Source organism: Hylobates moloch, unplaced genomic scaffold (genome assembly GCF_009828535.3).
Source record: "Hylobates moloch isolate HMO894 unplaced genomic scaffold, HMol_V3 SCAFFOLD_11, whole genome shotgun sequence".
Lineage (NCBI taxonomy): Eukaryota > Metazoa > Chordata > Mammalia > Primates > Hylobatidae > Hylobates > Hylobates moloch.
The window spans coordinates 96,251,219-96,277,655 of NW_026652286.1; the positions used below are offsets into that span (position 1 = coordinate 96,251,219).

Below are 26,437 nucleotides of genomic sequence, written 5' to 3' on the forward strand. Positions count from 1 at the left end.
AAAGTACATGAATTATCTACTTTGTGGACCATCAAAATCCTTTTTATGTTCTTGTCTAAGTTCGGTGGGTCCCGGGACTGAACTTGAAGAGGGTTAATTGGATATAGGCCAGGAGCATGATTGGGCAGATCTGTGGCAATTACACCTAGACACCGTGACTCCAGCCCCAGTCAATGCGGGGATTTCTCCCCAGGCGCCCCAGGGCACTCTGAGTGTTAACGACCAGAATTCTCGGTTAGGATTGTTTTTATGTCTTCCAATTGGAAAAAACAAGATAATAGTTGTACCATAAGCCAGTTTTTCCTGGGGCTAAGGGCAAATTAAGTTGGATGGCGGTTGGGTCAGCGGGAGTTGGGGGACAGACAGGAGTAGGGCAGGGAAGGGGAGGCAGGAAGCTGAAAGGATTCTTTCTGGAAAACAGCACAGCTTGCAGGCTGCTTGTCTTTGAGCTCCAAGGTCACTGGAGCGGTTGGTCTTTGATAGGGTACTGCATGAATCCCCTGCCCCTACATTTCCTTTGTCCCTTTAGGACCCAAGAATCTGTCTGCCTTCCTAGGTACATCAGCTTCTCCTTTCCTTGGGCGCCTCTTTCCTGGGCCCTCCAGGAAGAACACAAGGCTCTCTGTGTCTTTCCCACCCCGTGACCTTTCGGAATTCACATATTTTTGGCTTTTTAAGAGGTTTGGCTTGTGTTGACTAGAAGGAAACAGGTGATAGCAAAATTAATAGGCAGTTGGGAAGCCATAGTCATAAAAAATGTCTTAAAAACATATTGAGTCTTACTTGAGTTTGGTCTTCAATCAGATGTGAATGGACCAGTGCTCCTGTTGCCTGGGCTCCTTCTAAAATGTTCTTGTCAGACTTCAGTCATCGTTTTTGGGGAATCAGCTGCTCCGACTGACTCCAGGTTGGCTCCTAAATCAAGCTATGTTGACTTCAGCTGGCAGAAAAGCCAAGCTGGCACTGCCACCAGGACTGTTTCCTAAGAGTCCCCCAGGGCACCATCATTTCTGTCTGCAGCTGGCTGAGCCCTTGTGATTCCTGTCCTTGTGCCTAAATGAGGTGGTGCTGGCCTCTCTGGTTCCCAAAGACTCCCCCTTGGGCTGCAGGCCAAACGTCACTGGCCTCCTAGAAGTCTCTGCAGCCCTGGCTCTAGCTCTGGGAAGTCCTGGCCTATGCCTTGGCACACTGCTCTGTCTTTTTTGGATTGTCTATGGTTTCTTCCCCAGCTGGTTGTTGAGACAGCTCTACTTTTTATTGTTGTTGTTGTTTTGTTTTGAGACAGAGTTTCACTCTTGTTGCCTAGGCTGGAGTGCAATGGCGTGATCTCTGCTCACTGCAACCTCTGCCTCCTGGGTTCAAGTGATTCTTCTGCCCTAGCCTCCCGAGTAGCTGGGATTACAGGTGCCCACCACCACACCCGGCTAATTTTTGTATTTTTAGTAGAGATAGGGGTTTCACCATGTTGGCCAGGTTGGTCTCGAACTCCTGACCTCATGTGATCTGCCCGCTTCAGCCTCCCAAAGTGCTGGGATTACAGGCATGAGCCACTGTGCCTGGCCAAGATAGCTCTACTTTCAAGTGCAGGTTTTTTTTTTTTTTTTCTGGTATGGTCATTTATTTATTTTTTTTTTTGAGACCGAGTCTTGCTCTGTTGCCCAAGCTGGAGTGCAGTGGCGCGATCTCAGCTCACTGCAAGCTCTGCCTCCTGGGTTCACGCCATTCTCCTGCCTTAGCCTCCCGAGTAGCTGGGACTACAGGCACCTGCCGCCATGCCTGGCCAATTTTTCTGTATTTTTAGTAGAGACAGTGTTTCACTGTGTTAGCCAGGATGGTCTCAATCTCCTGACCTCGTGATCTGCCCGCCTCGGCCTCCCAAAGTGCTGGGGTTACAGGTTTGAGCCACCATGCCCGGCCAGTCATTCGTTTATTTCTATGGTTTCACCTGTGGCTTTGTGACCTCAGTGGCAGGTGCCATCCCCTGGCAAACTGCCTCAAACTGGTCAGAGCAGACTCTCATTACTTCTTGTTTCAAGGTTTTCACTTGCCTTGGACTTCCCAGATGTTCTTGCTTTCTGGCCGAGGGCTGCCACCTGCAGAGCAGAGACGGCTGACACTTGCAGCAGAGTGAATATGCAAGCTCAGCCCAGCCTCTGAGTCCCAGCCCAAGCTCAGAGTCCCTTCAGTCTCATCAGTGAGGTTATTCCTGCTACCCACCCCTTCTCCAAGTGAATGCGATGCTCCAGCACCAGAGTGTACTCAAGGTGAAAGAATAAAGAATTCAGGGACAAAAAACCTTAAATTGAAATCCCTGTTTCTTAGCTTACCAGCACAGTTTGCTCATAGACGTGCCATGTATCCCTGTGAAGTCTTATTTTCTTCATCTTTATTATTTATTTATATTTATTTATTTATTTTAAGATGGAGTCTCACTTTGTCACCCAGGCTGGAGTGCAATGGCGCGATCTCGGCTCACTGCAACCCCTGCCTCCAAGGTTCAAGTGATTCTCATGCCTCCGCCTCCCGAGTAGCTGGAACTACAGGCATGGGCCACCACCACCCCTGACTAATTTTTTGTATTTTCAGTAGAGTCAGGGTTTCACCATGTTGGCCAGGCTGGTCTCCAACTCCTGGCCCCAAGTGATCCACCCACCTTGGCTTCCCAAATTGCTGTGCCCAGCCTATTTTCTTCATCTTTAAAATGGAGATCAGAGTGTATACATTTCTTATCTACCTGATGATCAGGGTGAAAACTTGGAAGCATATACATGGGAGCACTTTGTAGATGGGGAAGAAGTGTTTTAATGGGAAGGTTTATTCCTAGCATTAAATACAACATATTAGTATGCAGTATCTTGAATGAATTGAAAAAAGGAGCCAGAGTTTGCACTAAAGGAGGTGTTCTGTGATGTAGCCAACAGGTTCTCTCCACCGCACGGGCAGAGCTACCAGTCTCACTGGTAATAACTCTGCCGACCTGGATTTGTCATTAGCCCTATGGCTCAAAGGAGGCAGAGCTCTGGGTCAGCAGGGGAAAAAGTCAATGAGTTAATATTTGAATGTACCAAAGGGAAGGGACAGGCCTCTGTGACACAGCGCCCAACAGGCCAGGGTGGAAGATACGGGTCATATAGAAGGGAAATGAAGAGAAAGCAGAGAGCACAACCTGCATGAAGTTGCAGGAATGAATGCACATGGGAGATTTGGGGAGCCTGAGCCCCAGAAAGGAAAACAGTGTAAAGGCCTCAGGAAGAGCTTTCTGCTGGGGAAGTCAGTTTCATGTAGTAAGGCCTTGCGTGGCAGGCAGAAAACTTTGGACTGTATTCTATGTATTCTATGACATTATAGGAAGACTTCAAGAGACTTTAACTTGGGAAGAGACTTGACTAGAGCCGTTTTAGAAGACAACAGGGCTGGGCACAGTGGCCCATGCCTGTAATCCCAGCACTTTGGGAGGCTGAGGTGGGAGGGTTGCTTGAACCGAGGAGCTCAAGACCAGCCTGGGCAACACAGGGATACCCCATTTCTACAAATTAAAAAAAAATTTAGCTGGGTGTAGTGGGGCACACCTGTGGTCCCAGCTACTCGACAGGCTAGGGGGAAGGATTGCTTGAGCCTGGGAGTTGAAGACTGCAGTGAGCCATGTTCATGCCACTGCACCCCAGCCTGGGAGACAGAGCTAGCAAGACTTGGCCTCTAAAACAGTAATAATGATAATAATAATAATAATAATAATAATAACATCTAGACACATTAGTATGCTGGGGCCAGCTGGCATCCACTTGTAAATGCCGATTGTGCATATCATTTCCCAATGCCAATTTCACTGATAGCAGAAATCAGTCATGGTGGGAGTATACATGGCAGAAATTGGCAAATAATATAAATCAGCCCCCTCCACCAATCTAGTTGTTAAACATTTATCAGCACAGTTAAAGGACTGTTTCAATAGAGTGGGACATCAGTAGTTTTCAAACCTGAAATGCCTGTTAAAACTCCTTCAGGCTCCAACCCAGGCCCCCTGAATCAGAATCCAGGATCAATGAGGTAATGGGAAACTTTTTCTTTTTTTAAAAAGTTTCCAGGTGATTCTTATGCAGCCAGGGTGGTACTGATATTTGGACTAGAGCAAGGATAATAGGAATAGAGAGGAGAGGATGGATATAAAAGATGTTTCAAAGGTCAGAGCCAATATAACTCAGTGATAGATTGAAGGTAGGGAGTGGAGGAGAGAGAACTGCTGGAACTATTTCTGTGTTTCCTTGTTTGTGCAACTAAGTGGAGGGATGGTGATGCAGGTGACTGAGCTAAGGAAGGCAGATGGGAGTTGTTGGGGAGAAGTGAGGGTGTGGGAGGGGGAAGGGGTAGTTTTGGACAGGCTGTGGGATGAGCCTAGGGAGGTAGGGTTTTGGTGACGTCCTGTAAATAGCTGGATATGGGGGAACTGGAGCTTGGTGGAACAGTAGGAGTTTTAGATACAGGTTTGGGAGTGAACATGTGGCTTTTTGTTGGAGCTATGGATATGGATGAGATTGCTGGAGGAGAATGTGTCATGTGAGAAGAGAAAGAGACTCTGGACGGAACTGTAGGGGCAACTTTTCAGAGGTTGGTAGGCGAAGACAAGCCAAGTAGAGATCAAGCAAAGAGCGGTATGTATGTTGAAAGCCTAAGTCGATGGCTCCTTAGAGGGAGGAGTTCCTTTAGGTGTTTTCACATTTCCAGAAGCCTAATAGAAACCACATGTACATTTTTCTCTAACAAGACAACCTAAAACATTCCTTTGTTTGGCTTGAATTCTATCAATCCAGTGTGGTAAGACATGTCCTTGGAGGCTGACCTGAAGCTCTGAATGGTAGTTGTGTGTTTTTCATTAGAAACACACTTGGGGCCTGGCGCGGCGGCTCACGCCTGTAATCCCAGCACTTTGGGAGGCAGAGGCAGGAGGATCACCTGAGGTCAGGAGTTTGAGACCAGCCTAACCAACATGGTGAAACCCCATCTCTACTAAAAAAAATACAAAATTAGTCAGGTGTGGTGGCGCATACCTGTAATCCTAGCTACTAGGGACACCGAGACAGGAGAATCACTTGAACCCGGAGGCGGAGGTTGCAGTGAGCTGAGATCACACCACTGTACTCCAGCCTGGGCAACAAGAGGGAAACTCCATCTCGAAAGAAAAAAAAAGGAAACACACTTGGGAATATTGTTTGAGGGTTCTTGGTGGAGAGGAGGTTGGGACATTGTAGGAAACAGAAGTGAAGGCCCTCTGTGTGTCCTGGCCTGACTCTGTGAGAGGAAATGGATGGAGAAGGTACTCGAACTCCTCATTAAACTGGAGCAGTTTAGTTAAAGGGATCAAGATCATACTGATTGTTGAAAATAAAGATTTGGGCTGGGTGTGGTGGCTCACGCCTGTGATCCCAGCACTTTGTGGGGCCTGCATGGGCGGATCACTTGAGGTCAGGAGTTCAAGACCAGCCTGGCCAACATGGTGAAACCCCATCTCTACTAAAAATACAAAAATTAGCTGGGAGTGATGGTAGACACCTGTTAGCTACTTGGGACGCTGAGGCAGGAGAATGGCTTTAACCTGGGAGGTGGAGGTTGCAGTGAGCCAGGATTGCAGCACTGCACTCCAGCCTGGGTGACAGAGTGAGACTGTGTCAAGGAAGGAAGGAAGGAAAAGAAAGAGAGAGAGAAAGAAAGAAAAAGAAAGAAAGAAAGATTGACTGATTTGGGCATAAAATGGATTCTGGCTTGCCTTGGGCTTAAGAACTTTCTGCAGATTTTCAGCACTGACTTCCTTCTCCAACATGAATACTCTGCATTGGGAAGCAAGAGATTTTCCACAGGCAGGAAGGGGACCCAGGGAGTAGGGGTGGGGGAAAGTGAGGGGATGGTGTGTGTGTGGAGAGTAGAGGGAGGCTGGCCTTGAGGCTGGCCCAGGGTTTTGACCAATCCTCATAAACTTCAAGTTCTGGGAAGCAACTTCATTGACCACATTACCTTCTGAGTAAAGGTTTAGTAAGTGACCTGGTTAATTTGTATTTATTCTCTTGAGAGAGCTGAAGATTTCACTGTGAAGTTAAGTAGTGATTGAGGCCAAGGAAGCTAGTAGGATGTGGGAAACTAGAAAAAGGTGGTGTGCTCCTTTACCTGAGAGCAAGTGAAGAGAGTTGAAGCTGACAGTTTCTCCTTGCCCCTTTTCTCAGAACCCATTTGAGGAATATAATAGGGTAAGTATAATTATTTTAATTATGTGTGATGATAGGCCTAGAGTTTTATTGTAGGTGAGGGATCTTTTACCCTTTGTGAAAAAGGATAAAGAATATTTATTTATTTTTCCTAGCTGGAGCTTGATGATCTGTATTCACGAGAGCTAAGGATTGGCATGAAAATTTAAAGCTTATAGATAGGCTGGGTGTGGTGTCTCTCGCCTGTAATCCCAGCACTTTGGGAGGCCGAGGTGGGAGGATTGCTTGCACCCAGGAGTTTAAGACCAGCCTGGGCACATATGGAGACCCTGTCTCAATTTAAAAAAAAATTAACACTCACAGATAATTCAGAAAGAAAGAAACAAACAAAAACATTGTAGCCTTGGTTTTCAACACCTTTTTTTTTTTTTTTTTTTTTTTAACTGACTTTCACTGGTTATGCCTAAATGGAGAGCTGTATTCTTTCCTGCCCACCTTCTCTTGGAGGCGCTGTCAGGCTTGAGATGCAGCTTCCTCATGTTGGATAACTGAGAGTTGGACCACAACTTTGACACGGGGGCAGGAAAGAGGAGCCCTGACATTAGGAAGATCCTGGTGGGTTTTGTTACGGTGGCTTCTTTATGGGGAAGGTCCGCATATGTCTAATTCAAGTCGGCATCTCCAGATGTCTGGAACCAATGCCTAAAACATAGTTGGTGGAAACATGGATGGATGAATGACGTATCAGGAGTGGTGGGTTCCCTGAGGTCACAGGCCATGCCTTACACATCCAGCACGGCCTAGCAGGGGTCCTTCCTTCCTTCCTTCTTTTTCTTTTCTTTTCTTTTCTTCTCTTCTCTTTTCTTTTCTTTTCTCTCCCTCCCTCCCTCTCTCTCTCTCTCTTTCTTTCTTTCCTTTTTTTTTTGATGGGGTCTCGTTCTGTCGCCAGACTGGAGTGAAGTGGTGCAATCTGAGTTCACCGCAACCTCTGCCTCCTGGGTTCAGGCGATTCTCCTGCCTCAGCCTCCCGAGTAGCTAGGATTACAGGCATGCCCACCACGCTCAGCTATTTTTTTGTATTTTTAGTAGAGACAGGGTTTTACCACATGGGCCAGGATGGTCTTAATCTCTTGACCTCGTGATCCACTCGCCTTGGCCTCCCAAAGTGCTGGGATTACAGGTGTGAGTCACCGCGCCCAGCCTCAGGGTACTTTCAACATAGATGTTCAAAAAGTATGCACAAGAAAGGAAGGTGCAATCTGTGCTGATCTGAGAGTACTCAGCAAGATGTCTTTCTGGGCAGACCAGTGAGTACTCAGTGGAAGTGGAGACTTTTACAAATCCATCAAGGGAGGATAGGGCTAGATATTTGCACATTCATCAGATATGTATTATACACCTAATAGGTGCTAGGCACTGTGGGTGGAAAAAAATGACACAATGGGACCATCGCTCTCAAATAATTTATAGTATGGTAGAAGGTTTAGGGAAATGAATCATTAATCGCTGCATTCCAAGGAGTATGATAATTGTTATGATAAAGGGTAGTGCAGGCCAGGTGCGGTAGCTCACGCCTGTAATCCCGACACTTTGTGAGGCTGAGGCAGGTGGATCCCTTGAGTCCAGGAGTTCAAGACCAGCCTGGGCAAGATGGCGAGACCTTATCTTTACCAAAAATACAAAAATTAGCCTGGTGTGATGGTGGCACAACTGTAGTCCCAGCTACTCAGGAGGCCAAGGTGGGAGGATTGCTTGAGCCCGGAAGGCAGAGGTTGCAGTGAGCCAAGATCCTGCCACTGCATCCAGCCAGGGTGACAGATGGAGACCCTGTATCAAAAAAAAAAAAAAAAAAAGGCAGTCCAGGGTGATACAGGACCATAATGGGGGTGGTGGCCACCAAGGAAGATTTACTACTTTTGAAGAATAGTAGTAGCTATAATATTTTGTGTCTACTCATCTTTCCAAGTATTTGTGGGTATTTATTTAATTCTCCCAAAACCCCAAGAACATAGATGCTATTGTCACCCCCATTTTATAGAGGTGGGACACCAGCAGCATAGGTGGAAGAGTCAAGACTTGAACGCAGGCAGTCCAAAGCTGGAGACCTTAACCTCAACCCCTAAACTACATTGCTTCCATGATGGGAATTACTGGGACAAAGAAGGGTGAGAGAAAAGGCTCTACCAGGCCAGTAGAAGGGCAAATTAAAAGGCAGAGGCAAGTAGAAGGGCTGGAGTGGAGAGTGGAGGTGAGGTAAGGGAGCTGGGTAGAGAGGCAACAGTCAGGTTATGAGGCTGTTATTGCTCAGATAAGGAGTTGGAACTTGTTCCGAAATCATGGGAAGGCTAAAGGATTTTAAGCCAGGAAGAGACATTATTAAATCTGTGTTTCCGTCAGTCCATTGTTTTAGTGTCAGGATAGACTGGAGTGGGGCCAGAGTGGCAATGGGGAGGGCAGTGAAGAGCCTATTAAAGTAATCTGGGTGAGGAGTGATGAGAGCTTGGTTTCAGACAGCGGCCGTCGGAGTAATGAATGGAAGGCGGATGGATTTGAGAGTCATTAAAGAAGTAAGGTCTGTAGGACTTGGTGTCAAACTGATGTGGGGTTGCATTTCTAGTTCATATGAATCTTTACTTGCGGAGTATAAGGAGAGGAGAAAAAGATGGTGAATTCAGTGGTGGGAATGCTCAGTTTGAGACTCCTCTTGGACATTTAAGAGACCTCTGCAACTGTGTGATACTAAAAATAAGTATTATTTTTAATTTTTTCATGTCTTTTCTCTTTCTTTCCTTCCTTCCTTCCTTCCTTCCTTCCTTCCTTCCTTCCTTCTTTTTCTTCTTCCACCTGATGGCACAAGAAAAAAATAAGCATTATTAACAGTTGTTGGGGATGTATTTATTTACTTGCCAAGCCTTCTGCTAAGTGCTGCATTTTTGTTGTTGTTTAAATGACTTTATATTGAAAAGCTACAACTCTGATGTAAATATGTATGGCATAGAAGGACAAAAAGGGAATATGAGAAAATAACCAAGTATGGGGAAAAGAATCATCTCTCCAATGACATAGATAAGGACACCCTAGATGAGCTTACTGTGGTTCGCACTGACTTTACGGGGTTCCACAAAGACCAGTCTACAGACCAGAGGTTCTCCATGATCAAGTCATATTCAGGACTCCTGCCCACATGCAAGAGTGAACTCAATTCCTCAAGGGCTTGCACACCCACACCACAGAAGACACTTAAAATATTATCTCCAACTCATCACACAAAACCATACAAAAGCTAACCATTTCTTATTTAGAAGACAGTTGCTACTTACAAAACTGCCAAGAGCAGCTCACATTTTTTTTCTTTTATTTATTTTAAAAATAGGGTTTCACCATGATGTCCAGGCTGCCTCAAACTCCAAGGCTCAAGTGATAACCCCACCTTGGCCTCCCAAAATACCAGGATTACAGGCATGAGCAACCATGCCCAGCCAACTCACATTTTTCTTTCTTTTTTTTTTTTTTTTGAGGCGGAGTCTCACTCTGTCACCCAGGCTGGAGTGCAGTGGCACGATCTCGGCTTACTGCAACCTCCACCTCCCGGATTCAAGCAATTCTCCTGCCTCAGCCTCCCGAGTAAGAGAACACAAGAGCTTGGAACACAAAAAGTAAACTAGGAAGGGCTACCACGTTAAGTGCTGGATATTAATTAACTTGCTTAATCTTCACGACAGGTCTGTAAAGTTACTTGCATTTTGACAGATAAGAGGATGGGAATGTAGAGAGAGGTTAAGAAATTTGCTCTGAGTTGCTAAGAAAATAAGTGGCCAAGCTAGAACTCAAATCCTGGGTTTGATCCATACCAATGCTGTCCAATAAAGCTTTCTGCAGTGATGAAAATGCTTTCCATCTGTATTGTCCACGATGAAGCCACTAGCCACATGTGGATGTTGAGTACTTGAAATACTGGTGTGACTAAGGAACTGCATTTTCAATTAATTTAAATTTATGTAGCCACATGTGACTAGTGACCATGTATTGGACAGTTCAGCTCTGTGCTCTGCTATCTTTGGGAGTTATCAGCATATCCATGATAATTGAAGCCTTGAGTGTGATAAGATCTCACAGAGAGATGAATTGCAGTAGATTTTAACCTTGTATGGGCCCAGGAATGTTTGAGAATCTGATTAAGGCTGTAAACTTCTCTCAGGAACATATAATATTATTGCACATTATATTGATAACAATTTCAGAGGTCCACAAAACTTAGGTTTCCCTGATATAAAACAGGAAGAAGCAGGAACCAATAGAATGTAAACTCCTTAAGAGCAGAGACCTTGTCTGTTTTGTTTACTGCTCTATACCCAGTATCTCGATTCTAGAACACATGCTTAGTACACAGTTGATGCTTGATAATTTTAAATCAGTGTCTGAATGAGTCCCGGGAAACCTTTTAGGACCAAGTAGAAGAAGAGCCCAAGAAACTTCCCCAGAAAAAGAAGTGAAAGTAGGACAAAACGCAAGAAGCAGGAGAGACTAATGCCAGAGAAGGCAAGAAGCATGCGTTTCAAGAATGAGAATAATCATCAATGTCAGACCTGCCTGGCTGGTCAAAGATTAAGATTTAACTATTGTCATTGGTCTTGGTGTAACAGAGGTCCCTGCTGATAAAACCAAGGAGAGGTAGGCGTGGGGTGCACATTGCAATAGATTAATTCATAAAGCAGTTGTGAAGAAGTAGGGGCATTGAGTACAACATCCAGTGAACTTCAAATCCTGATTGCCCCCCAGAATCATTTTTGAGCTTTTTAAAAATACGCATTCCTGGACAGATTCAGACTCCAACTTCATACATTTGGAGAGGGGCCAAGGAATCTGCATAGTAAAGCGCCTGAATTTATTATAATATTGTTTTAATGGAAGTTCAGCAATTACCAAGTAGTATGTATATTCTTGCAATAAAATGGCCATCAAGAGAGGAAAACTTAATGCTGGGTGTGGTGGCTCATGCCTATAATCCCAGCACTTTGGGAGGCCGATCCAGGCAGATCATTTGAGGCCAGGAGTTCAAGACAAGCCTGGCCAACATGGCTAAACTCTATCTCTATTAAAAATACAAAAATTAGCCCAGCGTGGTGGTGGGGGCCTGTCATCCCAGCTACTCAGGAGGCTAAGGTGGGAACTTGAACTTGGGAGGCAGAGGTTGCAGTGAGCCAAGATCATGCCACTGCACTCCAGCCTGGGCAACAGAGCAAGATTGTCTCAAAAAAAAAAAAAAAAGAGAAAAAGAAAAAAGAAAGAAGTGGAGGGAGAGCCTTTTCTTTTGTTAAACACAGACATGGGCATGTTCAGAGGTGAACTATTTTTTTTTTTTAGTGACATGGTTTCACCCTGTTGCCTGGGCTGGAGTGCAGTGGTGTGATAATAGTTCATTGTAACCTTGATCTCTTTGGCTCAAGCATTGCTGTCACCTCGGCCTCCCCAGTGAAGCAGCGTTGTTTGGGGTAATACCCGAGGTTTGTCATCTCATGCCAAGAAAATTAAGGACACAGACACACATGAGGAGTGAGTTTAGGAGTGAAGGTTTAATAGGCAAAAGAAAGAGAAAGGAGAACAACTCACTCTTGTGAGAGAGAGGGGCACCCAAGTGGGAATTATGCCCAGTGCTGCACAGTGCACAAGATTTTTATAGACAGGCTTGAGGAGGTGGTGTCTGATTTATATAGGGCTCACAGACTGGTTGGACCAGGTGTGACGTTTACATAGCCCAGGGGGAAGGCTGGCCACTCCACCCTAATCTTATTATCCAGATGGGCTTTCCACTTGGCTGGCACCATGTTGTCTGCTCCTTACCATACATGTGGCTGGCAAAGAGAAGGGAAGATGGAGCCACCATTTTGAACATGCCTAGTCCCAGGTAGCCTTTTCCTATTGGCCCAACTGCTGGCATTCACCCGTGGAAGCTTCCAGCTTGCTTGTCTATGTCTGCAGCTCGATTTTACAGGCTGCTCTTTGTTAGAAAAGAAAATGATTTGGGGGATGCTTTTCATTAACAGGAAAATCTTACAGAGGACTTCCTTAACCTGACTATCTGCCTAAATAATTTCTTCTTTTATTTTTTGAGAGGAAGTCTCGCTCTTGTCCCCCGGGCTGGAGAGCAATGGTGCGATCTTGGCTCACTGTAAGCTCTGCCTCCCGGATTCAAGCAATTCTCCTGCCTCAGCCTCCCGAGTAGCTGGGATTACAGGCACCTGCCACCACACCCAGCTAATTTTTGTATTTTTAGTAGAGACAGGGTTTCACCATGTTGGCCAGGCTGGTCTCGAACTCCTGACCTCAGGTGATCTGCCCGCCTTGGCCTTCCAAAGTGCTGGGATTATAGGCGTGAGCCACCTCACCCAGTCCCAAGAACCATTAAATAGAGAAGTATTCATGAGTTGTAATGAGCTAGGAAGATATTTAGCTGGATTTTGAATCCCTGAATCTTTGACCAGGGATTCTACCCACCTTGCTGCAGGTTCTCATGGGAGCCATTAAGCAGAAGTGAACCTTCTAACTTGGTAGACAAATTCTCAATATTCACCTCAAGTATGTTATTTCTAAGTGGTGTTTGAGGATATTGAGGGATGTTCTGTAAGGAGTTGGCAGTACCCCAGTCACATTTGTTTACTGATTTTCTATTATTAGACTTTTCCATACCTGCTTGCCAGGTGGCAAACAGAAACGCCTCCTTTATTCTCTCCATCTTTGCTACCTGCCTTCTCTTCCCCCATACACCTTTGCTACTTAAGCTGAAATAGTAAATGCCAGAGTCATTTTACATGTAGAAATAATTTAGCATGAAAACCCAGCTCTCTCTTCTGTCAGTGGTGGTGAGGCCCTACTTTTCAGGCTAAGGGCCTCTTCTGTTATCTTTCTCTCATGCACTGGCTTATTTCAAAGTATTCTGACACACGAACTGAATACTCAGTGTAATAGATATCCACCATTTATGATACACTCACCAAGGGCCTGATACTGCCCTAAACATGTTCTACAGATGACTTCTACCATTTCTAATCCCCACTGCAATGTTTTCTTTTTTTTAACTTTGAATTTTTTTTAAAGTAACTGCAATCTTGAATCCAACAGAACTGCAGTCTTTTAAGGCATACATTATTACCCACATCTGACTCTTAGAAAAGTGAAATAATGTTCTCAATCTCCCCCTCTGCTAAGTGGCAGAGTCAGGACTAGAATGTGCGTCTCTCTGACGCCATATCCTGAACTCAGATACTGTGACTGGATTATTCACAACTTAATCCTCTGTGCAGTTCTATAAATAGAGGACTAAGTTGTGAGTAATCACAATAAGTCTCCATTTTTTGGGAAATAGGCTAAGGGAGGATAAGTGACTTGGCCAAGGTTAGAAGGCTAATAAGAAACAAAGCCTATGTCCCAAGGACCTCAATCCAGAAAAACAAAAAACAAAGCCGGGGGCAAACCCAGGTTTGTCTGCCTTGCTGCTATTTCTACTGTATCACTGCTTAAAACAATGTATTTCCCCATTTTTATTAACAAAGACATCTATAACTGCCACTCAGAGCCTTTCGCAGCTTCTAATTAGCACGAGATAATTGATACTAACCGGAAAGATTGCCTCAGTTGCAGCCAGAAGTAAAGAAATGCAGTACATTAGTCTATGCAGCCTTGGTGTGGGTAAATGTAGTTTCCATCAGGCTCTGGAAATACTGCATTACAGCCTACATGCCACCATGACGGCTTGGGACCACCTGAATCTCTCAGAACCCCTTCTGGGCATAGGCGGCTGTGACTCCTGTAGTGTTGCCTGGAAGAGAAAGAACTGTTTCTCCCTAGGAAGCACCTACTCAGAAGAGGTTGCCATATTCGTCTTTCTAGCAGTAAAGCCATGCCTTTCAGAGGGCAGAAGGACGGCTTCCTGGTGGTTTGTGGGTTTAGTTTGTACTTTCTGCACGTGTCCTGGGTACGGGGAGGGAGGAAGGGAGATCACTGGAATCATGAGAATTTGCCCAGCCCGCATTGCAGAGCTTCCTGGTCACAGCCTAGTGAATTTCTGCCTTGTGGAGCGTGCTTTGGCTCAGATTCCTATGGATTTTTCCCAGTCCTTCCCAGTGCTGCTGGTATTAATGTGACCTTCCAGGATAAGCTCCTGCACTAGCATGCTGGTGTTGAACAAAACCAGGGTTCTGCTTCAGCTGGTTTCCCTCAGGAATATCCCAGAATTTTACCAAGAGCTTCCCACCTTATTTAGGAACATGGTCTAGTGTTCCAAAATTTAATTTATACAATGAATTTTATGTGAAGCTTGAATGTACAGCAGGAGGGATTTAAGTCATCCTAGTTCCATATCTAGCTGTCTTGAGCGAATGGCAAACAGTTGCTTATACAAATTCCCTTCCTTGCAGTGTTAAGCCATCTTTCAGTCATCCGGTGCCCAAGCAAAGACATTCCAAATCCTAGTTTAGAGTTTCTTTTTCAGGGTTTCCAACAGACAGTTTCATCTGTTAGTGCCCTCTGCTGGACTTTCTCCAAGTTCTTTTCAACCTCCTGAATCTCGAGTGGACCCAGACTGGAGCCTTCTCCCACTAAGGCCTTGACTAATCTGGAGTGGAGGGGGATGTGTTTTTTGACCTTGTAGCATTCTGCACTCCTTTATAAACACCTTGGCCTGGTGGTTGCTTTTTTCATGGTCTCTGAAGACTGGTAGTTTTATTTAGGGAGTAGCGTGAGTTGCCTGGGGTCCAGGTGGCCTGTATCATTGATAAAAGGCTCATATAAGAGAAGAATTGAAAAGGTGTGTGTGAGAGGGTGAGGCAGCGTCTGAATCTCTGGAAATTCTGCTCAGCAGTGTTATTTCATGGGATTGAGTGGAGGAGTGGTTGGCATCAAGTCATCCATTTAACTTCTTTTTTTTTTTTGAGACGGAGTCTCTCTCTGTCATCTAGGCTGGAAGGCAGTGGCACAATCTTGGCTCACTGCAACCTCCACCTCCCAGGTTCAAGTGATTCTCCTGCCTCAGCTTCCCAAGTAGCTGGGATTATAGGCGTAATTATAGGCGTAATTGTAGGCGTAAATCATCACACCTGGCTAATTTTTGTATTTTTAGTAGAAACGGGGTTTCACCATGTTGGCCAGGCTGGTCTCGAACTCCTTACCTCAGGTGATCCACCCTCCTCGGCTTCCTAAAGTGCTGGGATTACAGGCGTGAGCCACCACACCCAGCCCATTGAACTTCTTTAAGACTGTTGAAAAACAAGCTCAAATAATGAGAGGAAATAGGACCAGGCCTCTGCTGAGGGTACTAGCGGAGGAAAGATCCCGTATATACCCTATGCCTGTTGCCACCATGGATTTATCTAGAGTCCCTCCAGCACAATGTTCACCTCTCTGATGTGTTCCCTGGAGCTTTCCAACAGAGGTGTCCACCAGCTACACCTTGCTCATTTTTCTGCTGTTGTTGCATCACAGTCCACGGTGAATATTTGTATGTCTTAGACTGGGAGCTCTTTCCTGGAGAGACCTTGTCCTGATCATCTTTACAGTACTGTCTGTAGCACACTGCCGGGTACATGAGAGTGGTAAATGGAATCGAACTAGAGTGCCTTTTCTTCTCATTTCTGCATGTCTTGAGTCTATCCAGTTTTAAGTGTCAGCACAAAAATCTTGTTGTTAAGACAGAATTCTCTTACTGGTCCCAGAAGGACATGACATTTCTGCATTCTGTGTTCCCATAGCACTTAATACATACTATTGAGAGTTATCATTTTTCTGCTTTTAAATATAGTTATTTATATTGAATCTTACTTTCCAGATTCTAAGCACTTTGAGAGCAGGATCCTTGTTTGATTCACATCTTTCTTTTCCTATAATCCACAAAATGATGCCTTGCATATAGGATAATGGCACGTAGCATTTACATAGCAGTTAAAATGTGACAGATGCTCTTTTTTCATACTTCACATTTCTTTTTCTTTCTTTCTTCCTTCTTTCTTTCTTTTTCTCTTTCTTTCCCTCTCTTTTGCCTCCCCTCTCCTCCCCTCCCCCTCCTCTCCCCCTCACCTCCTCTCCCCCTCACCTCCTCTCCCCTTCTCCCCCTTCCCTCCCCTCTCCTCCCCTCCCCTAGCACAGTGCTGGGTACTTGAGAGTGGGAAATGGAAATGGAAATGGAAATGGTAAGTGGTAAATGGAATTGTCACTGGACTCGCTGTCTTGAGCAAATGGCAAACAGTTGCTTATACAATTCCCTTCTTTGCAGTGTTAAGGCATCTTTCAGTCATCGGTGCCAAGGCAAAGTCATTCCAAATCCTAGTTTAGAGTTTCTTTTTCAGGGTTTCCAAAAGACAGTTTTATCTGTTAGTGGCCTCCCCTTCCCCTCCCTCCCGTCTCCCTTCCTTTCCCTCTCCCTCCCCTCCCCTCCCTTCCCTCCCTTCCCCTTTCTCTTCTCTCTCCCTTCCTTCTCCTTCTCCCTTCCTTTCCTTTCCCTTTCTCTTCCCTTCCCTTTCCTTTTCCCTTTCCCTTTTCCCTTCCCTTTTCTTCTCTTTTTTTTTGAGATGGAGTCTCACTCTGTCGCCCAGGCTGGAGTGCACTGGCATGATCTCGCTCGCTGCAACCTCCTCTTCCCTGGTTCAAGTGATTCTTCTGCCCTCAGTTTCCCAAGTAGCTGGGATTACAGACGCTTGCCACCAAGACTGGCTAATTTTTTTTTTTTTTTTTAATTTTTAGTAGAGATGAGGTTTCACCATTTTGGCCAGTCTGGTCTCGAACTCCTGACCTCAGGTGATCCACCCGCCTCGCCTCCCAAAGTTCTGGGATTACAGGCATGAGCCACCACACCCGGCCTCTTCTCTTTTTCTTTCTTTTTCCTTCCTTCCTCCCAGCACAGTCTTCCGAGTAGCTGGGACTACAGGTGTACACCATCATGCCTGGCTAATTTTTTTTTTTATAGAGATGGGGTCTCACTATGTTGCCCAGGCTGATCAGGAACTCTTGGGTTTGAGGGATCTTCCGGTCTCAGCCTCCCAAAGTGCTGGGATTACAGGCATGAGCCAACCCGCCTGGTTCCATATTGTAGACTCTTAACCATTGTCTTGATGATGCTTCTTGTACACATAGCATGATGTGAATACTTGTTGGATGCATGTAGTTTGATATTTATTTGAAACCAATACACAGTTTGAAGATGACCCATTGCTGCCTTCTCTGCCATCTGAACTGTTTTCTAAGCCATGGGAAGGCAGGCCAGAGTGGGGCACCAGAAAGGAGGCGGTCCCTGGTTCTGGTTCCTGAGGCTCCTTACTGGTTTTCCTTGTAGTTCTGGTTTGGAAGTCAACAGTGCCATCTAGTGGGTAAACTTGCAAATATCAGTTTAGAATTATTTTTCTGAAATCCTGGTAGATGGCCTTGAGTTCTGGGAACCCCCTTTATTAGTTCAAAATTTTGGTTGCCGGGGGAGGATAGGGGGACTAGGAAGAACCAGCCCATCCTGGCTCAGCGGGGTCAAGTTTGACCTCTGTTTTGAAGAGGCTGCAATGCTGACTGTGGTTGGCTTGGTTGAGCCCTGTTGACTGTCGTAAATGGTGTGTTCTCCCACGGTGTACATCCTGCCTCTGGAGCTGTGTGGGCTTTGGAATTTGAGTGACAGTCATCTGTGTGCTGCCTACTGTGCAATAACACTTGTCCCAGGTTGTATATAAGAGGATGCTTGATGCATATAACAGGCCAGTTCCAAGTAAGACATCTCACGAGTTAACAACATTATAGTGAAATTTGGTTATGAGGAGTTGGTAATAGGCAAATCCATCCGAGCTGGCAAAGTGAAAATGATGAGCATCCACTGCATAGTGAACAAGCTGTAAAAATGTGCTGCATGGAAAGGAAAGAGAAAGGGATTCTGTACACAGTGAGTTCTGCCGAGAAGCTGGAGGCTTTGCATACAGCGCTGTTCTGGTTTCTGGTGTGTGTGGTAACGTGTATGGTGTCTGTGTTTGAAAATGGGATGTAAATTGCTTTTCAGGTCATTTACGTCTTGCTGGAAGAGCGGAACATAAGAGCACGTGGTAACTGTAACCACAGAACTCATGTGCTTTGGCTGAGAGTGTACAGACACTGGAGCAAGCACTTGCTCCACAAGATTGTCCAGTTTGCACTCTACTGGGCATCTAGGCTAAGGAATATACTCTATAGAGACCAATGCACCTTAGTGCAGCAGATGATCCACCAGAACAGGAGAAAATGTTGGTTATGTGGTAGGCTTGGTTATAGTGACATTTATGGTAATAGGAATTTATTATTAATAGAACCCATGTGAAGCAGAGGTTGGCCAACTTCCTGGTAATAAGGATTTATTATTAATAGAACCTATGTAAAGCAGGGGTTGGCCAACTTTCTCTGTAAAGGGCCAGATGGTGAGCATTGCAGGCTTTGTGGGCCTATGGTACCCACAACTCTGCCTTAGTTACTCAACTCTGCCTTAACCACTCAGCTCTGACATGGTAGCAGGAAAATAGCCAAAGATAATATGTAAATGTAGGCTTAGCGGTGTTCCAGTAAAACTTCGTTTGTGGACACTAAATTTAAAGTTCACATCATTTTCACCTGTCATGAAATATTCTTTTTTGGATTTTTTTTCTTCCAACCACTAAAAAGCACAAAAACCACCCTTAGCTTACGGGGGGCTGAGCAAAAACACGTGGTTCTAGATTGTGCCTAGAATTTCTAGTTTATGGACTCCTGATGAAATGGCTGGAGTATTTAACAATAATTAATAAAAATGATTTGTTCATCAGCTATCCAAGCAGTTAGTGTCATGAAGTGTCTGATAAGCTTTTCTTTCTCTGGAGTAAGAGGAAAGGCCATTCTTTCCCATATTACTATAAGATCTGACCTCCCAAAAGAACTCTGCCTGAACTAAAGCTGTGTAATTATCTCACTTACAGTGCCTTAAGGTGTGGAGATTCCACCCTTTATTCCTTCTTCTATTTCTCATCCTCCTCAGCCTCCCCTGGAGGAAGAGTAGGAGACTAAGTGACCCCAGACCCCACCCAGCCTTTTGCCTTACTGGAGAAGCAGACCAGGTGACCCCTGGCCCCATCCAGTCTTCTGTCTTACTGGAATCTCCCTCCTCCCACACATCTCACATCCTCCCCATGACACCCCACCCAGTCCACGTCAGTGGCTTGAGAGTCTCCGGTGGGCTGAGGAGAATGGGATTATAATCCCATCAGAGAGAGGAAGAGGAGTGGGTAGAGAGAATGCTGGAGGCATTTGCTCTTTGAGGTATATATAGCCAGGGAAGAGTGTGGTAGCAGGGCAAGATGGGCCTCTTCTGTTTTGGCTGGCAACAGACAGTCTGCAGGTGTGATGGCTGGGGATTTTACCAGCCTTGTGTCGTTTCTCATATGGTCTAACTGTGCATTCTCTATGCTAGACTTACTTGGGGGAACTTGTATCTTTAAAATTTTGTAACCCCACGTCTTTGTCCAGTGGAAGTCTAAGTGACCTCCCCCAGGGTTGAGAAAGAAGCTGAAGTTAACGGTTGTTATCCTGTGTCTTTCCTCAGCAGCCAACAGAGCAGTCAGCAGAGCAGCCACGATGACGATTCTAGCAGGTTCCTGAGTCCTCGAGCGAGGGAAGAAAGGTAAGGTCCAACTTGGAGGGCGAGGGGGTGGGGTGGAATGTTTGAGGAAGATTGTGCCTCTGCTCTGTGCAAAAAATGTGAAAAACCAAAGAGGAATGGGAAAGCCTCAGACCTCTGTGCTTGACTGATTAGAAAGACAAAACTTTCACCCCAGAAAGGAGAAGGAACTACACAAAGGGGCTGGTCCTGGAGGCTATTTGTGTTCAGCAAAAGAAGTCAACGTGTGGCAAATCAAATAGGTTGAAAAGACTTCGTACTGAGCAGGGTGTGCTGGCTCACACCCGTAATCTCATTACTTTGGGAGGTTGAGGCAGGTGGATCACTTGAGATCTGGAGTTCGAGACTAGCCTGGTCAACATGGTAAAGCCTCATCTCTACTGAAACTACAAAAATTAGCCAGACATGGTGGCATGTGCCTCTAATGCCAGCTACTCCGATGCTGAGGCAGGAGAATCGCTTGAACCTGGGAGGCAGAGGTTGCAGTGAGCCAAGATCGCGCTACTGCACTCCAGCCTGGGCAACAGAGGGAGACTTCATCTAAAAACAACAACAACAAAAACTTTAGGACTTGAGTCATGCCCTATAGGTTGGGTACAATGTGGATCAGGAGGTGAAGGGCATTTTGTGCCTGAGGAAGTTACATAGCCCAGGATGTCAGGTGTTGGACGGTGTCAGATGGCAGCAGGGTTAATGAAAAATGAGGTGGGATGTCTAGGATGCAACGAGAATATGGAGGCTCTTCAATGGTTGAGGATTGGAGATACAGCTAACTTAGCACTCAGTCTGAGGACCAGCCAGCACCTGCTTCGTGCAGTGCCTGTGAGTGGTAGACAGAGGTAAATTTGCTGTAGCAAGTTAAACTTCTTTGCCTACAGAAAGTTGATGGTATTGACGTTAACTAAAAGGAAGTCTCAGCTGGCCTACTGCAGAGGCTCTGCTTTTGGTCTAGCTCTGTTTATCGTTTTTATCAACAAGCTGGGTGAAAAAGCCGAAGGTACTTTTACCACATTTATCAACTTATGGTGGACCCTCTGCTGAGAGGGGCTAGAGAACACCAAGGATGATAGAATCAAGATTTAATATTATTTTGAGTAGAACAATGTGTGGAAATCAAGGAGATATTTTCTTTTTAATGGAAATGTGATTTTTTAATTTTTTAATTTTTAATTTTTTTTTTTTTTTTTTTTCTGAGACAGAGTCTCGCTCTGTCACATAGGCTGGAGTGCAGTGGTGCAATCTCAGCTCACTGCAACCTCCGCCTCCTGGGTTCAAGTGATTCTCCAACCTCAGCCTCCAGGGTAATTGGGATTACAGGCACGTGCTACCATGCCCCGCTAATTTTTATATTTTTAGTAGAGACGGGGCTTCGCCATGTTGGTCAGGCTGGTCTTGAATTCCTGGCCTCAAGTGATTCACCTGCTTCGGCCTCCCAAAGTGCCAGGATTACAAGCATGAGCCACCATGCCTGGCTCACTGTGAAGTCTTGAAATGTCTATGAAACGTGATCTTGTATATTTATGTTAGAAAATATTTATTTCACAAGTGTAGAATTGCCACAGGGAGCCTAATTTGATAGGATTTCATGTGAAAATGAAAGAATATTTTTATTTGCCAGCCAAATATGAAGCAATAATATGACACAACTACCAAATGATCTTTGAAAGTTTTTAATTCATTCATGGGAGCATGGTGCATGGATTAAAAAAAAGAAGATGTCACTGTAATCTGTACTAACATGACTATATTTCGTGTATTATTCCGGTTCTTTGAAAGTGGATATTGATGCATTAGAGTCCAGAAAAGAATGATTCGATCATAACTATATCATTATAATAAGAGTTGGTTGCGGCCCTGTGAGGTGGCTCACACCTGTAATCCCAGCACTTTGGGAAGCCAAGGTAGGCAGATTACTTGAGGCCAGGAGTTTGGGACCAGCCTGGCCAACATGGGGAAGCCCCATCTCTATTAAAAATGCAAAAATTAGCCGAGTAGCACATGCCTGTAGTCCTAGCTACTCCAGAGGCTGAGGCAGGAGAATCACTTGAACCGGGGGGGTGGAGGTTGCAGTGAGTCAAGATTGTGCCACTGCACTCCAGACTGGGCAGAAAAAAAAGAAAAAAAAAAAAGAGTTGGTTGAAGGAAAGGGATTTAGCCTGGAAAAGAGATTTTTAGGTATCTGAAAGCTGAAGAAATAGAACTGGAGGGTTAGAAGTCAGTGAGAAGGATTGCAGCTCAGGATAAGAAAGCACTCTTCCATGATAGAGTTGTACTAGCTTGGATTTTCTATCTGAGAACTGAGAACTAAGTGACTAACAGGCGGGGCATGTATACAGTGTGGATATGCTGAACAAAGGGATGATTCACGTTCCAGGTGGGACAGTGAGCGATTTCATTGCGCTTCTTAGGATGACACATAATTTGAAACTGATGAACTGTTTATTTCCATTTAATATCATTTAATATTTTCTTTTCTTTTTCTTTGTCTTTTTTTTTTTTTTTTTTGAGATAGGGTCTCTGTCACCCAGGCTGAAGTGCAGTGGCGTGATCTCAACTCACTCCAACCTCTACCTCTAGGGCTCAAGTGATTTTCCCACCTTAGCCTTCTGAATATCCGGGACTATTGGCACCTGCCACCATACCTGGCTAATTTTTGTATTTTTTGTAGAGACAAGGTCTTGCCACATTTCCCCGGCTGCTCTCAACTCCTGAGGTCAAGTGACCCGCCTGCTTCAGCCCCACAAAGTGTTGGGATTACAGGCGTTAGCCACCACTCCATTTAATATCTTCTGACCACACTTGACTGTGGGTAACAAACCGCAGATAAGGGGGACTACTGTAATCTCTCCCCTTCATAGGAGTGTTCAAGCAAAAACTGGGTGGTGTGTCAAAAGGGATTTCGTTCTGGTTGAGAGAGTGGAACCTCTCTAGTCCTTATTTCTTTACATTATAGAGTCTTGTGAGTTCTGCCCTGGTTCTCAGTTTTGTGCCCCCTGTTAATCAAAACAGTTCAGCTTATCAATTTAGACCGATGTATATGGAGACATGGCACTTCCAAGGAGCAAAGACTAATCGTTCTTGTCAAGATGCTTAATCAGGTACGATCTGGTCTGATGGCAGTTCTCTCAGTCCCTAGAGTACCCTCCACACTCTGTGCAAAGCTTTCTAGATTGCGGCAATCATAATCTCAAAATTAGAAGAGGCCACAGAGGTCCCCCAGCACAGCCACCTTCCCTGTGCTGTGCACCAAACATCTCCAGAAGTATACTGTCCATTTCTGAGCATGCTGTCTTTGCCCGCTCTTCTTCTACCAGTTCTATGATTAACAGTTCCTCAGCTCACTTTATATTTTCTCTGCTGCTTGGGGCATTCCTGGAAGAGATGAGTAGTGCTGAGATGCATATACCCTAATACATTTTTCCCAAGGACACAGCTGCTTGCTAACTAGAGGGAACTCTGCCTTTTGTTTGGTATTTGGGACTTTACATTGATATAAATTCTATTCTAACTTCTCCTCTCTAACCACTCACTCCTCCAACCACAGGAAATGTTACAAAGGTTCTCCCATCTAAACCTCTGCCCGGAAAAACTCTCTCGATTTCTTCCCTGGTCCTTTGTTCCCATCCTGGCCCACTCGCAGTCCCCTAAGCTCTTTATGGTGGATGGGGATGTTGTTTTGCATCAACTCGCTTTGGACAGTATGAGGAACAGAGAGAATGTGGTCAGAAGTATGCTTCCTCTGGTGGTCCCTGTGACCGGGCCACCCCACCCACCCCCAAAACCTCAGAAAGTGGCTCTAGTATGTGTTCACTCACCATAGCCCTTCCGAAGAAAGTCTTTCTTCTCTTCTTGGCTGCTGGGTTCCTTCTACTGGAGAGAACAAGTTTCCAGAGCTCAAATTAGTCTCCCAAGCTCAGCTTGGAACTAACTTACACTCTGCACCTAATTCTTCCTACCCAGTTAAGAGTCTCCAGGTGTTTAGGACGTTGATCTGTCATGTTCTGACCTGGGGTGAGATTGGAACCTGGGGAGATGTGGGCAGTGGTGGGCATCTGGCCTGTGCTCCTCGTTCTGGCCCCCTCTGAGGGACAGTGCACCAAGCCGTGAATGGCGGCATTTCCTGCACTGGTGAGGCCTCCCTGCAGTCATCTTCTTTACTCTTCGTAACGCCCCTGGGTGGCAGGTGGAGCTGGGTAGTGTTGTCACTGACTGAAAATCGTCAAGGATGAGGTGGATATTATGGATTTTTTTTTCTGTGGCTTCTTCTAATTTTCCAAACCACATCATCTGTTGTACCATGAAAGACTGTTTCATAGAGCAGGCAAAAAAATTAACATTGATTTCTTCTATTTTAAAGATTCAAATTATAATCTTTCAGTACCAGATGCACGTTCAACTGGTTTAATAAAACGTTTTCTTGTTTTTGTGTAAGGTTCAGAATGGTTATCATATTTAGAGACTACATAGCTACCCTACTATACACAGCAGTGGGTGGAATGCTGTAATATGGTGTTCAAACCTAAGGATTTCTGAGAAAGGTTTTTTCCTTATTCACATTGATGCTCTGTCCTGAAGGAAAGCCTTTGGAACCATGACAGACGTAGAGCGTAGGTTGAAGGACTGTGACATACATTTGCTGGGTGGATGTGGCATCAGCAAGAAGGGTTGATTTTTATGAAAATGTGTTTATTAGGAAATGGAGACTGTCTCGGAGATAAGAATAATTCTTCCAGGTTTCCAGTAGAAAGAAAAAGGAAAAGAAAAAGAAAAAGCAAAGACAGAAAGAAGGTGTAGAATATTGAGCATCTGCAAATGTCTCACACATACACTCTGGATAAATAGATTAAGTTGTGGTATTTCCCCCTCAAGAAACTGATTCTCTTATGGTGTGATATACCTACAAATAAACAAGTATAATATAATGTAATAATTGACTTAAGAAATTATGTGTAAGCGAGGTCAGGAGATCGAGACCATCCTGGGTAACACGATGAAACCCCGTCTCTACTAAAAATACAAAAAATTAGCCGGGCGTGTTGGCGGGCGCCTGTAGTCCCAGCTACGCGGGAGGCTGAGGCAGGAGAATGGCGTGAACCCGGGAGGCGGAGCTTGCAGTGAGCCGAGATTGTGCCACTGCACTCCAGCCTGGGGAACAGAGAAAGACTCCGTCTCAAAAAAAAAAAAAAAAAAAAAAGAAATTATGTGTAAGGTAATAAAACTGAAGAATTTTACAAGCGGGGTGTGGTGGCTCATGCCTGTAATCCCAGCAGTCTGGGAGGCTGAGGGAGGTGGATCCCTTTGAGGCCTGGAGTTCAAGACCAGCCGCCAACATGGCAAAACCCCATCTCTGCTAAAAATATAAAGATTAGCCGGGTGTGGTGGTGTGCATCTGTAGTCCCAGCTACTCAGGAGGCTAAGGCTGGAGAATCACTTGAGTCCAGGAGGCAGAGGGTGCAGTGAGCTGAGATTGCACCACCGCACTCCACCCTGGATGACAGAGTGAGACTCTGTCTCAAAAGAAAATAAATAAAGAAGTTCACTAAGTGCTTACTATGTGCTTAAACCTGTGCAATAAACCTTGCATACGTTTTAAAATATAATCCTCTCAACAACCCTATCAAGTACGTGCCATTATCTGCATATTAGAGTTTAGGAAAACCAAGGCTTGGGGAATTAAACTTGCCCCAGAGAAACACAGCTACTCTGTTTGGGGTGAAGGCAGGGGTGGGAGGGTTTCCAGAAAACTCCACAGACGGGGCTGTGCTTCAGCTGAGAACTGCAAGAGGAGTAGGAGTCTGTCACATGGACAGCATTTGCAAGTGAGGGAACAAGATGTACATAAGTATGGAGGCGGGAGAAAGCAAGGCATGTTCAGGAACCACAAATACTTCAGTGTTGCTGCAGCGTCATGTCCTAGGAGTGGGGTAGCTAGTGAGTGGCCAGGAAAGGCCTTTGGACAGGTAGGCAAGTGCCTGGTCATGCCGTGTCCTGCTGTGATAAGGAGTGAGTGTTCTTTATGGATGATTGGAAACCACTAAGTTATGTTTTTTTGTTTGATTTTGTTTTTTTTTAGAGACAGTCTTGCTCTGTCACCCAGGCTGGAGTACAGTGATGCAATCTCAGCCCACTGCAACCTCCGCCTCCTAGGTTCAAGCAAGTGTCCTGTCTCAGCCTCCTGAGTAGCTGGGATTAGCTGGGCGCCCACCATCATGCCCAGCTAATTTTTGTATTTTTAGTAGAGACAGAGTTTCATCATGTTGGCCAGGCTGGTCTCAAACTCCTGACCTCAGGTGATCTGCCTTTTTCGGCCTCCCAAAGTTCTGGGATTACAGACGTGAGCCACGGCACCCAGCTGCCACTGAGTTATGTTGAGAAACCGAGCACCCGGGTGTCTTAGTGCAGGCAGCTATAACAGAATACCATAGACTGGGTGTCTTGTACATCACAGAAAATTATTTCTTTCCATTTTGGAGCCCGGGAAGTCCAAGATCAAGATTTGGGCATTCAGGTGAGGTCCAGTTTTCTTCATAGACAGCTGTCTTCTTGCTGTGTCCTTACATGGTAAAAAGGAGAACTCTAATCTATTCATCCCCCTTATAGG

General features: G+C 45.2%; 1 protein-coding gene across 8 annotated transcripts in view; it reads left to right on the forward strand.

The window, feature by feature from the left end:
* GRAMD1B (GRAM domain containing 1B) overlaps positions 1-26,437 on the forward strand; it is a 274,598-nt gene that overhangs the window by 102,567 nt on the left and 145,594 nt on the right. For 6 of the 8 annotated variants that reach the window (XM_032167751.2, XM_058446825.1, XM_032167755.2 and 3 more), the window contains one exon: positions 19,762-19,839. In XM_032167751.2, coding sequence (XP_032023642.1) covers positions 19,762-19,839 — 78 coding nt within the window. Of the gene's footprint in view, positions 1-18,942; positions 19,479-19,761; positions 19,840-26,437 lie in introns of those variants that run through there. The other 2 variants (XM_058446834.1, XM_058446836.1) reach the window with 2 other exon arrangements.